The sequence below is a fragment of the Monodon monoceros genome, unplaced genomic scaffold, assembly GCF_005190385.1.
Source record: "Monodon monoceros isolate NGI ecotype Baffin Bay Population unplaced genomic scaffold, NGI_Narwhal_1 Super_Scaffold_21, whole genome shotgun sequence".
Lineage (NCBI taxonomy): Eukaryota > Metazoa > Chordata > Mammalia > Artiodactyla > Monodontidae > Monodon > Monodon monoceros.
This window is the reverse complement of record NW_021703778.1, coordinates 5583778-5596944: the sequence shown is the minus strand read 5'-3', so window position 1 is coordinate 5596944 and position 13167 is coordinate 5583778. Positions and strand designations below refer to the sequence as shown.

General features: G+C 41.7%; 1 protein-coding gene across 6 annotated transcripts in view; it reads right to left on the bottom strand.

Annotated features, from left to right (window-relative positions):
- The window catches only part of RSU1 (Ras suppressor protein 1), a 355370-nt gene that overhangs the window by 248446 nt on the left and 93757 nt on the right, over positions 1-13167 (bottom strand). For all 6 annotated transcript variants that reach the window (XR_003796044.1, XR_003796046.1, XR_003796045.1 and 3 more), the window contains exon 8: positions 1137-1269. Coding sequence is in view for 3 of the 6 variants with exons in the window: in XM_029239182.1 (XP_029095015.1) it covers positions 1137-1269 (133 nt within the window). In the remaining 3 variants the exon portion in view is untranslated. The remainder of the gene's footprint in view (positions 1-1136; positions 1270-13167) is intronic.

Here is a 13167-nt window from a genome sequence, read left to right as displayed (position 1 = left end):
GAACACCATTCTTCTTTCACAGCTCATCTTCTCTGTGATTCTGTCAGATGGAAATATACCATAAGGAGTCCCAGATGTGTAACCAGGAGCATGGCATACGGGGACATGTGCTACCAGAGCCACAGCTGGCCATTCAGAGGCAAGGACTCTGCCCCGTCAGTTAAGTCTGACCTGCTGTCCCAACACAGATTCCGAGAGAGCTGTGCTGAGTTTGCGGGGGGAGCGTATTTCTGATACCAAAGAACGGGAGATTCCAAGCTGAATGTAACTTTTAATGATCTCCTAGGTCTTCTCTAAGAGTTGGGATACTAAATTCTCAAAAGTTGGTACCAGACACAGGAACAGATGAAACCTGACTACGAATTGTTTCAAGTCATTTGCCTTTGCTTAAAACTAGCGGTGACGGGATTTTGGTGTTAGGGGTCACTGAAGCATTGAGAGAAATGCTCACTTCAATTTGGGGCTGGGGAGTGGATGAGGGAGAAATAATGACAGAAGATTAATAGTAACAACAGAGTAGGTGGGGGGTGGTAGAATTCCTTCCAACCCAGACAAACTAAGGAAGAAAGAGGTGGGAATAGTTTGGTTTTAAGGCTGGGTCCCCACAGGTGCCCTTGACCAGAGGGGAGGACTTGAGAGATTCTGATGCTATGACTTAAGCTAGCTGATTCCTCCTCCTTGTCTTCTGCCTTATCTCTTCTCTTAGAGAGTTTATTATCTCACTAGAGTGAAAGCTTCTGAAGAAAAGGACGATGCCTTCTTAGTATTCCCTACTGATTTTATAAATAAACCACTTAACAATTTTGTTCATAACATTTGTTGTTCTTTACATTCAAAGGAGAAAAACGTATGTTCTGATCTTCATGTATTTGGTGAATCTCCTTAGTGCCATGCATAGTCAGCCAATTTAATACCTTAAGAGATTTCTAAACAAAATTGGTATAAATTCCCTTTGAAAATATCAATTAAAAATAATCTATAAATAACAGAGACAATTACATGTGGTTATTAATAAAATTTTAAAATGCTCTGAGCTCGGTGCCACCAATGACAAGATCACACGATAGGTTTTTAAAAACGGCGTAATTACGAAAACTGGAAAACCAGACTATTTCAGAAAATCATAGTCTACTTACTATTTGTACGTCTCAGAGCGGATGTATTCAAAAACATGGGACACACCAAGCTGGAACTGGTCAGCAATGGGGGTAACCCAGGGGTTGTTCTCTGCTTTGAACATCTGCTTCTGACCAGTTAAATCCAGGTTTCCTAAAAAGAAGGAGGGGGAAAAAAAAAGGTGAAGGTCATCCAACCAACAGAAATCAAATCTAAGAAGTAATTCCTGCTCCGTAATCATAGCACAACCTCAAGCATTTTTTGAGTCATTTAATTTCTTTTAAAAAGTTTTACCAAAAGTCATCACTGATAATACAAGCCATGTCAGTGACTGTACACTGGCCCAAGAAATTAAGAAGGAAGGAAGGGAGGGAGGAAGGGAGGGAGGGAGGGAGGGAGGGAGGGAGGGAGGAGAGAGGGAGTAGAGGAAAGATGTAAGAAGGAAGTAAACTTGGAATTCTTGCAAATGAAGCATTTGCTTCATTTTTCCAAGTATTTGCTACAGAAACAACAATGGCCCTCCAAGACAGAGAGAACCATTAATAGCAGAACCTCCCCAAATTCCATCTTGACAGTGTGCATCACCACTTGTCCAATCTGATCTAAACCTGACCCACGTGGAACCTAGAAAAACGGTACAGATGAACCGGTTTGCAGGGCAGAAATAGACAACGATGTAGAGAACAAACGTACGGACACCAAGGCGGGAAAGTGGCGGGGGGGTGGTGGTGTGATGAATTGGGATTGACGTGTATACACTGATATGTATAAAATAGATAACTAATAAGAACCTGCTGTATAAAAAAATAAATAAAATTAAATTCAAAAAATAAAATAATAAACCTGAACCAATCACCACCACTTTTCATCAAAGCAGGACATGAGTGAAGAAAAAGAATACTGCCCAGGTAGAATGATTATCGCCTCATTCGGGTACTATAAACACACCTCGGAATCAGCACTAAATGAGTCTCATCAACATGGTGAGGGTAAAAACACACACACGTACAGCCCTTACCAGTTGACAAATTACCTGTAAAAAGCATTTCCTCCTTTGATTCTCCAACAATCCCTAAGGTCAGTAATTGACATCGCTTTATAGACAAAGAAATGGAAACTTGGGGGGAAATTAAGTAATATGTCCAAGATCAGAAAATGTCAGAGTGGGGATTGGAATCTAAGACTTCTGACTCCAAATCTCTTCTTTTTACTACAATGCTTGGTGAAGCTATCAGGTTACATGTCAACCTAGATCAACCAAGGATGAGTTAATGAAGGCAGCCAGCATCTGGGTACCACCTGTTGCTGGACGGATCAGTCGACTCTCTCTATATGTTTTTCTGTTTGGTATATTTAAACGTGGAAAAGGCAGCGTGAGAAAGAGCTTCCTAGAAGCTGCTTGCCTAAGAAAGTCACAGGGACAGATGTGACACAGCAGAGCTGTATGTGCTTTACTTGGCAAAATAAATCCGAAATCCTTTCCCTAAAAGTCCTACGGAGGAAGTCCATTTGCAGACCCATGGTCTACAGTCCAAGGCTTTTTGAGCAAAGACACCAAGCAATTTATTCTTCCCAGGACACAACCAAAGTGCCATATCTGTCCTGTTCTCAGGCTCTACGGCCAATATTGTCATAAGTGATAACTTCAGGATAAGGAAAACATATTCTAGGATGCAAGCATCGCACAAAGCCCATCAACTTCCTAGCTAATCAGAGCTTTGGGAACGAAAAGAAAATGTTTACCAGGATGATGTAGCATTTCTTAAAACAAAGAATCGATACCTTGAATCCGTCTTCTTTTTGTTATACAGGCGGAACTTGTTTTATCACGCTTCACTTTACTGTGGTTCACAGATACTGCATTTTGTATAAAGCGAAGGTTTGTGGCAACCCGATGTCCAACAAGCCTGCCGGTATCATTTTTCCAACATCATTTGCTTACTTTGTATCTCTGTGTCACATTTTGGTAATTCTTGCAATATCCTTTTCATTACTATTATATATGTTATAGTGATCTGTGGTCAGTGATCTTTGATGTTACTACTACAAGTCACTGAAGGCTCAGATGATGGTTAGCAATTTTTAGCAATAAATTATTTTTTAATTAAAGTATGTACATTGTTACTTTAGATATAACGCGATTGCACATTTAACAGACTACAGTATAGCGTAAACATAATTTTTATATGTACTGGGAAACCAACAAACTCGCGTGAACGCCTTTATTGTGATATTTGCTTTATTGCGGTGGTCTGAAATCCAAACTACAATATCTCCGAGGTGTAACTTGCAACTATTCAGAATAATGGAGAAAGAAAAGACCAATATAAAAGTGATTACCATTTCATAAAATGCTTTTAAAGACAGCAGATATTACTAAATATTAAGAGCAAGTAATTCATCATGATCTTTCCAAAGCTACTTAGAATCTGCTGGTGTTAAGTACAAAAATAAGCAGATACATTTCTCTCCAAGATTATCAATATTGTCAGTTTCCTCATCTTAATGGTTAAACACCATTAGTCAGATATTAAATCACTTGAGAAATTAATGAGCTTTATTCTCTCAACCGTGAGTCAGAAAATTGCTTGGGGTAAATGGAAATCCAAACATCGCACATATTCGGTTTAGCTGAGTATCCTACCAGGGTGTAACCTTGTTGGCAATGGACTGCCATTTATATATTTTGTTTTTATCTTTACTTGGAGAAAGGAAGGGGTTTTCAGCTTCCCGAGAATCAAACTGATCGCTTGGTTAAATTTCACTATAATTCTCATTTCCTCTATACTCTATGACCTGTCGTCCATATCATTCTCTCATTACTTCTTGTCCTATTTCCACATTTCCTAAAAATGAATGTAATAGAAATTCCTGGAAAAAGTCTTCTATTTAAAAACAAGTCTGTATTTCTGAAGTGTCCTGTTTTAAACACAGAGTGTGTTATAATGCCCACTATTCTTAGGAAGCATGGTCATTGAGGGAATGGCTGAGCTACCAGGTGACAGTAACCACAGGGTAAGCAATTCACTAAAAAGTTGGAGGCGGAGGCACTAGAGGTAAAAGCATGTCTCTTAAAACATTCACCTTGTAGACAACCTGCGCTTACACAGTATCATCTTCCAGCCTCCAGGCCCTGCCCACTGACATCAGCATGGAATCAACTACGAAAAGAAATAATACATGAGACCTTTGGAAAAAAGATACGTTTTCAAAAAAAAAAAAAAGCCCTGGAAAGCATATCCAATTCCTAAGCAAAGGGGATCTCCCTGATAAAGGCGGTTCTGCTCTAAATATCTTTCCTCTTCATCCCCCACCAAATTGGTTATTCTAATGAAAAATCCGGTCTAAATTTCCAGTAGGTAGAGTTGTATCTGTTGAACAAGCTTCCAGGACTCCCTGTCATTCACATATTACCACGAATTTACTCAACTGGATTGTTTTCCTTTTAACCTCTGGTTCAGATAGGTATCGCAGGAATATATATATATATTTTTTAACTCTGGGGAAGAAGGGTGGGAAGGGGAGGGTAGGTGGCTATGTTTGGAACACAGAGGATTTCTCAGCACGCTGTATTTTCAGGGCTCTGGGTCAATATGAGAGCAACGTGGACCAGGGAAAGGGTCTAGGAAGGACCTCAAAGACGAGCCTGAGCTATTTCAGGTTTGCCTGGGAACAGTGAGAAGACGACGACCCTCTCTTCTTTCCCAGGCTGCATCACCAGCTTCCTCCCATCCAGGTGCAAGGTTTGCCCACTACTCCAAAAGTACAGACATTATGAGCAGGTTTTAATGGATTATCCTTGAGATTTACATACAGGTGCAGAGAGGAAGAGCCTGCATGCTCTTACCAACAGCCCACAAACCCACGTTGGAATGTACACGGCCTCTTGCTCACTCAGTAACAGCCTCTGACTAAGCCGGCAGGCTTGTTAGCGGTCATCCTCTGAGAATAACACGCTCAACTTCGATGCTCCCCGCTTGCCACACGTGCAGGACAGACCTGGGGGAACAGTGTCAAGAAAGGTCAGCTATGTTCCCTGGGCCGGTCTCGTCTGAAGCCTCTAACCCCCCGGAGATCTGTCAATGCCTAGCAACGTCTCTATTTCAGCACCGTCCATGGAGACAGCAGAGGCAGAGGGGAAGGCTAGTGACGGCTGCTAACTGGAGCACGCAGCAAACGCAGGATGGGAGCTGGACGCGTTCCCTTCGGGGCAAAGGGGTCTTCAACTGATGTCTGGAAGTTGGGGTACACACAAAGGACCAGAAGCTCTTCACGAGCAATGTCATTTCTATCACTTCCACCTCATCTGTACATCCCAGCTGAGGGAGGGGAGGGTGGAGAGAGGAGTTACCCTCCCCTCCCCCATTTATTTATTTTATTATCAAACAACCCTAAGCCAGAGTTAGTATCAGACAGACTTCAGATACACAGGTGCTTCACAGAATACCAGAACTGGGAAGCCTAACAGAAAAGAACGATGGCGGGGACAGGAAGCAAACAGTAGCTTTGTGGTTGATGCTGTGCAATTTTTTTTTTATTTTTTTAACAAAGCACCATGAAACCCATGCTTAAGGCCCACAGCACACCTTAAAGCAGGCAACTACTACAGATGGCAGAGCTGGAAACCGCACAAGCCAAACCCAGCGCCAACTCTTCCTAGCTACAAGCAGGCTCGGGGGGACAGGATGTGCTGATTTTGTTTCCTGAGTTCATGTCACTGGTGGAGGACACAGTACCTGCTTCTGTGCAGCTGTGGCCCCGCCAGCCGGCTCTGTGTCTCTGGCTCTCTCACCTCGCTCTGAAGGCTGGTAATTTCAGAAGAGGGCTAAGATAACGCGTGGAGCTCGGCCATCATCCCGTGGGAAAAGCTGACACCTGTCCCCGTGATGGGCTCAGCAACAAGTTACTCTGGCCTCAGCTGAACCTCTCCGTCAGCTGTCTGAGGTGGGTTCCCTTTCCGGTAATAACATGCAAGAAGCATCTCAGCCCGTCAGTCAGGCTGCAGGAGCCCTAACTTGCCGCACGCTTCGCTTCGCTGGCTCTAGTTAGGAGCCCTCGCCCACCTCCTTGATTAGAAGCCTGAACGGGCGCTCTGGTGCCGTTCTAACAAGGATCAGACGGCAGGATTAAGCACTGTGACAAAGAGGATCTAATAAGCTAGAAAGCGGAGCATCCGCGGACACGCTGGCTGACTCCCCGACACAGATTCCCTCCACTCCCTCTCCAGTGGGGAGGCCCGGGCCACACGGGGAGCCAGCCTGCGCCGTGATTAGTGGTGACCCTCTGGCCGGCGCTGCCCTGAAGATCATTTGTCACTCAGAGGCTGCTTCTGCAATTGCAAATTGGATTTTCCATTTTATTACCTGCAAAAGGACCATGTATGCTTCTTTCAAGGGCCTCAAGTACGGCTGCTTTGCCGTGCAACTGTTATTTTGTAAAGGCTACAATCGTGCAAAACTGTCATTCTCCTCGCTAGTTATACGTGTGATGGGATGCAACAGGCACTGTGGCCCCATTAAGAAGCAGGCACTGGTTTTCACGTATGGAAATTGGTTGTTTTCATAATCACACTGATGATAAGAATTCTTCCCGAGTACTCAAAACCCGGAACCATGTGGCCAGTAACATCATTTATCGGATATTAAGCAATCGAGGCGATCTGGGCAAATTTTTCACGTCATCAAAGCATCGTTCCCTCCCTCCCTAATTCCAAAATACCACAGAACGCTTTTTAAATTAATTCACCCTAAAACCCAGGCTCTCTCACTCAGGAAGATCTAAGGCTATAGTCTAACAAGGTAAAACTAGCAAACCATGGTTGATTGGGTAGTCTATCATCAGTATACTGGATTTGCCCAAACCCAAGTAATTGATTCACTGTGGAAGGGGTCTAGATGGGACATTATGACAGCTGAAAGATCACCTCTGCTCTGCAGTGAATCCATACACAGAAGCTAACCACAAATGACTCCAACGCAAAATAAAAGCTACTTCTAGGGCCGCTCCAGATATAAAGAGATATCCTGCACGTAAACCTCTAAGATTTTACTACTATGGAAGAGGCTACCAATTATAGAAGTGCATGATTATAGATCACAGCTGGAGATGGAAGGTTTCCACCTTTTTCACTTCTTTAGCAACATACTTCACTGAATGGAAAATGATCATAAAGCTTATAAAATGATGCTCATATTGTAATAATAAATGTTTGCTGTAGTAAAACACTGGAAACAACCAGAATGTTCACCCATAGGTGAGAAGCAGAATAATGTATGCTACAGCCACCCAACGAAATGTTTCCGGTTATTAAAATGAATGACGTAGACTTGTATGTTTTGACCTAGAAAGAGATCTACACTCTAATTCTTAAAAATTAAGGGTGTACTAAGTTTGCTACGATTTCATTATTGAAAAATTACAGAAGAAAGAAATCCCATATTATGTATATGAGGAAATGTTTACGTGAAAAAAAGAGAAGAGTAGGATACATATCAAATTGTTAATACTGGTTTCCTCAAAGAGGGGAACGCAAGGTGGGAAAGGGATTTGAACCAGCAGAATAAAGGGTAAACTGTTAATTTTCTTTTTCGAGAATTCCATGTGATTACAAGTACGGATTATTTTTATAATTAAATAAGAATAAGGTGCATGGAAAGGAAATCATCAGAAACAATTCAAACTACATGATGGGCGCTAATTAGTACAAAGGCAGTGGCTTTCATTTAAAACAGCATCATCCTACTGCAGGGAGCAGCACGCTTTATAGATGACGATCTGCTAAACCCTAACTGGATGGAGAAGGGCGGGTCTGAGGCTGCTTCTTTTTCTGTGCATCATTGATGCAATCAAAGCAAGCTGGGACGTCTCATGACAGCTCTCAAATTTATTCTGCGGGGAATTCGAGGCCACACTGTCATTCTGGCAATTGTGTGCTTAGCCTTCTGGCGACACATTTTTGAAACACGCATTTTGTTCACTTAATACATACAAAGCGTTGCTGCTGTGTGAAACATACTAAAACTGTTACTCTTCTGATCTCGTCGAGGGAAGAGCACAATTTAAATGAAAAAAGACTTTTTTTGAGAAAGCCAAACACCCTGCCAAATGGCTCCAACGAAAGTGGCATCTGATTTATGTGTGTCGGTGTGAACGAGTCCAGAAGCCCTTCTAACCCATGAAGAAAAGTATCATTTTACAGTTTCCCCCTTGGTGCCCTTCTTGGCCACTTGATATCTGTGTTCCAGGATAAGATGGAATAGAAGGGTCTCTCAGTCACGTGTAAATAGGATTACCCAGCAACAGAGCAGTGGGCCTCCCCAGTGCACACCAACATTGCTGCTTTACCCTGCAAGTCCCTTTCCATGGCTGCGCCATAAATAATTCACGTCGTAAACCTGGCATTTGCGTAGGGTTTCCCCATCATTCTTCTAAATGTGGGAGGTAATCTTATTTTTGCTTGCCAGATTTCCTTGTTATTGTTGATGTAACGTCAGGCAGTACAGACAAAAGCCCAGTGGATCTGGCCAGAAGACCTGGCTCCAGATGCCAAGTACCATTCACTGGCTTTGTGACCAAAGGACTTTAGGGAAATCCTTGTGTTTTCTGAGCTTCAGTTTTCTCATCTGCCAAGTGGGGATAATAGTACAGATTGATAGGATTGTGGACAGGGGCCCGAAAGTGGACAAAATGGTTCTCTACATTGGAAAGCACGACATAAATATAAAATACTCTTTTCAAAAAAAAATAAATTAAAAAAAATAAATAAATAAAATAAAATACTCTTTTCATGATTATGTTAAATGAAATCTGCAAAGGAGAGAAAAACGTATCCTGGAAACGAGTTTCCCTAAAACAGAGGTTCACTCAGGGGATTCATAATCTCCTGAAATGGAATGCAAAATAAATCTACATTTGCATGGTGGCACTCTTCCGGAGAGAGGGCCCCCAAGTTCATAAGCTTCTCAGAGGTCTGTGATCAAAAGTAGGGCCAAGATAAAATTTAGGAGGCCTGATTTCATTTCCTAGAAGACTGAAGACTTCTAAATGGTGGCAGTCTGCAGCACCCCGCAGGGGTCGGTTCCCGGAGTGCACTGGGTCATTCAGTGTCCTCCTACACCTCATCGTCCTTCCATCCAAGTTCCCCAGGTCAAGGACAACCTTCTGACTGCCTGGGAAGTTGGAAATGTCAGCACCGAGGGAGCCCCAGTTACCCTGGAGTCTCCCCAGGAGACGACCCTGTATAATGCAACATAAACTAAAATAAACGGATGTTCAAAGAATAAGTTCCAGCAATCACAACTTCTCATAGGATCAGTAACAGTATCACACCCTTTGGTAATCCGTTTCAAGTACAGATGTGTGAGAATTCCCTAGGGAAATTGTATACCAACAGGTATCCTCCAAGCTCGTATTGTTAAGTCCCATTTTATGAAAAGCCACATTATGTGAGTGGGGGAAAGAACTGATCTCAAAAGAAGTCAGCACATATGTGGAATCTAGAAAAATGGTACAGATGAACTTATTCGCAGAGCAGAAGTAAGAGACACAGACGTAGAGAACAAACTTATGGATACCAAGGGGGGAAGGGGGGATAGGATGAATTGGGAGATTGGGATTGACATATATACACTATTGATACTATGTATAAAATAGATAACTCATGAGAACCTACTGTATAGCACAAGGACCTCTACTCAATGCTCTGTAGTGACCGAAATGGGAAGGAAATCTAAAAAAAGAGTGGATATATGTATACGTATAACTGATTCACTTTGCTGTACAGCAGAAACTAACACAACATTGTAAAGCAACTCTACTCCAATAAAAATTAATTTAAAAAAATTAAAAGAAGTCAGCACATTTGGCTTCAACTCTTAGGGCTCTCATTAACTAGTTATATACCCTTGAACAAGTCACTGAAGCACTCCTGACCTTGGCTTCCTGATCTTTGAAATAATGGTATCAGAACTGATAAGTTCTAAGATCTCTTCCCAGTGTAAAACTCTGTTAACTTTTTTAAAAATAAATTTATTTATTTAATTTATTTATTTATGGCTGTGCTGGGTGTTCGTTGCTACATGCAGACTTTCTCTAGTTATGGCGAGCGAGGGTTACTCTTCCTTGTGATGCATGGGCTTCTCATTGCGGTGGCTTCTCTTGTTGCGGAGCACGGGCTCTAGGCGCACAGTCTTCAGTAGCTGTGGCACGCAGGCTCAGTAGTTGTGGTTCGCGGGCTCTAGAGCGCAGGCTCAGTAGTTGTGGAGCATGGGCTTAGTTGCTCCACGGCATGTGGGATCTTCCCAGACCAGGGCTTGAACCCATCTCCCCTGCACTGGCAGGCAGATTCTTAAACACTGCGCCACCAGGGAAGTCCCACAATTAAATTTTTTTAAAAAAATTCTGCAAGATTCAGAAAATATTTGTATTTATATGAAATGATGTGATATTGTGATAATCATTTATGATATATGTAAGTCAAATCATTATGCTGTATGTCAGTTCTATCTCAATAAAGTTAGAAAAAAAGAAAAAATGAAGGTATCACAAACCAGTCTTCACCATAGCTATTTAAGTTGAACGAATACAGGATATCCTCCATAATGATAAAACATTATTTCCACTAATTTAGCACTTACTTCACATTCGATCTCAGGTCTCTTCCACAATTCCCTCCTGGCAAGATTTAATATGAAGCTTTTCTGAATTGTCTTGCGATACTACAGACAAAAGCAATTCGTTGTTCTCTTCCTAGAAGGCCTTCTAGCGCTTCTCAATCCCTACAGCCCTAGGTACCCAGGATCACCATGACGCCCATGTTGCCCAGAAGGCTTGTTCCACAGCACACATTAGAAGAGTTCCAATACCCTTTCAAGAAAACTTGTAGAGTCAGTGTGAGGTGAAGGGCAGGCAATATGGGAAGAGTAAAACTTTGAAATCAACCTTAGCATCTAAGAGACAAGTTCTAAGACAGCACCTACCATCAATGTTTCTGAGTGCAAAAGTGTAGGTCAAGACAAAGGCTAGGAGATGTCGACTGATGTCTTACTTACAGTTCATAAAGTATTCTTCCATCAAACTTGACACATACTCAAAAGGACTAATTCCTAGAGTTGCTTTGGGGAATGCACACTTTCCCTTACCGTTGAGAGTACAAACTGGCACCTCTTTTCTGAAAGATGATTGGGCAATATACAGTAAGAGCTAAAACAAAGCTCATACTGTTTGGCCCAGTAATTCCACCCTTGCAATAAATTTACGCTAAGGATACAATCATAGATATTCATAGTGATTTACGAATACAAATTTTCACTTCTGCGGCTGTGTTCCTCCAGAACATCTGGAAACAACTCAAATGGCTAAGGGGTTGGTTAATAAATTATGAGACACTCAGAATGGTATCATATGTAGTCATATGGTTAAAAATGTTTTCAAATAAAATTTAATGACGTGGGGTAATGGTCATGACATAATATTGAAGGTGGAAATGTAGACTATAAAACCCACATAGTACAATACGATCATATGTTTTTTTAAAAAGCATATATACATATGCATAGGAAAAAGACTAGAAGAACACACACATTGTATATATACACACATAAATAGAGAAAAGACTAGAAGGAAATAAAATTTTAACAGTCGTTATTTCCGGAAGGTAGGATCATGAAAGTCACCCTTTACTGTGTTTCCCATATATTCTAAAGCAGTGACTCTCAAACTTGAATGGGCATCAATATTTCCTGGAGGCCTTGGGAAAACCTCCAGAGTTTTTGATTTAGGAGGACCTAGATGAGACCCGAAGTTTACACTTCTAACAAGTTCTTAGGGTATGATGATGTCTGGTCCAGGGACCACACTTAGAAAAGTCCCTGTTTATTTGTAACAATAAAAAAGCATTTAAGCAATTGTTTTTAAAAGTTTAAATAAAACAGCCCCGGGACTTCCCTGGTGGTCCAGTGGTTAAGACTTGGCACTCCCAATGCAGGGGGCACGGGTTTGATCCCTGGTCGGGGAACTAAGATTCTGCATGCCACACGGCACAGCCAAAAAAAAAAACACAAAAAAGTAAAAAAAAACAAATAAAGCAGCCCCCAAATAGTAAATCTATTTAGAGTACTGACAAAGAAATCTGAATTTTCAGATACTATTACCAGTTCTATTAAGGATGTAAAAAAACAACCTCCATAGAGTAGTGAATGCTTACTATTATTACCATCTTCACCATCATAATGGTAATAGCTATTAACTGCTGAGCATGTATTATGCACCAGGTGTTGCTTCAAGAGCCCTGCATATATTATTTCAAGGAGTCACAACACTTGTGCATGGAAAAGTATCACTATTATCTCATTTAAAAAAGAAGAAACAACTAACATTCAGGGAGGTTGAGTCCCACGTTCAAGGTTGCATGAGTGTAAATGGCAGAGCTGGGAGTCAAAGACCAGCTTATCTGACTCTTTCAAAGCTCTTGGTTTTCTGTGTACAGGACACTGAAAACATTTTCCTCTTCCTGCAAGAAGGCACTGAGGTATTGGAAGAGTCAAGCATTTGACATGGTTTAAAGAACACTGGGGAAGCATGAACAAAATATATCCCTTACCTCTCCCACAGGGCCCAGAATCCTTTCATCAGAAGCATGATCTAGAACCACTACTGTTACCTCTAGGAATTTTCTTTCTAAATTAAAATACCCTGGTGGAGTAATGTGTTAGGGTGATACACTTTCATTAGTATGACAGAGTGAATATTTTTAACAGGCTGCATGAATATAGGGCATGCACTTCCTTATTCAAGAGTCAAAACACAAAGTCAAGGGATTCTTTTTTTTGTTGCTTCAATTGATACCTTAGAGTATAGTAAAGAGATTCAGTTATACATGTATCTACTCTTTTTTATCTTTTTTTTTTTTTATCTTTTTTTTTTTGCGGTACGTGGGCCTCTCACTGTTGTGGCCTCTCCCATTGCGGAGCACAGCCTCCGGACCCGCAGGCTCAGCGGCCATGGCTCACGGGCCCAGCCGCTCCGCAGCACGTGGGATCTTCCCGGACCGGG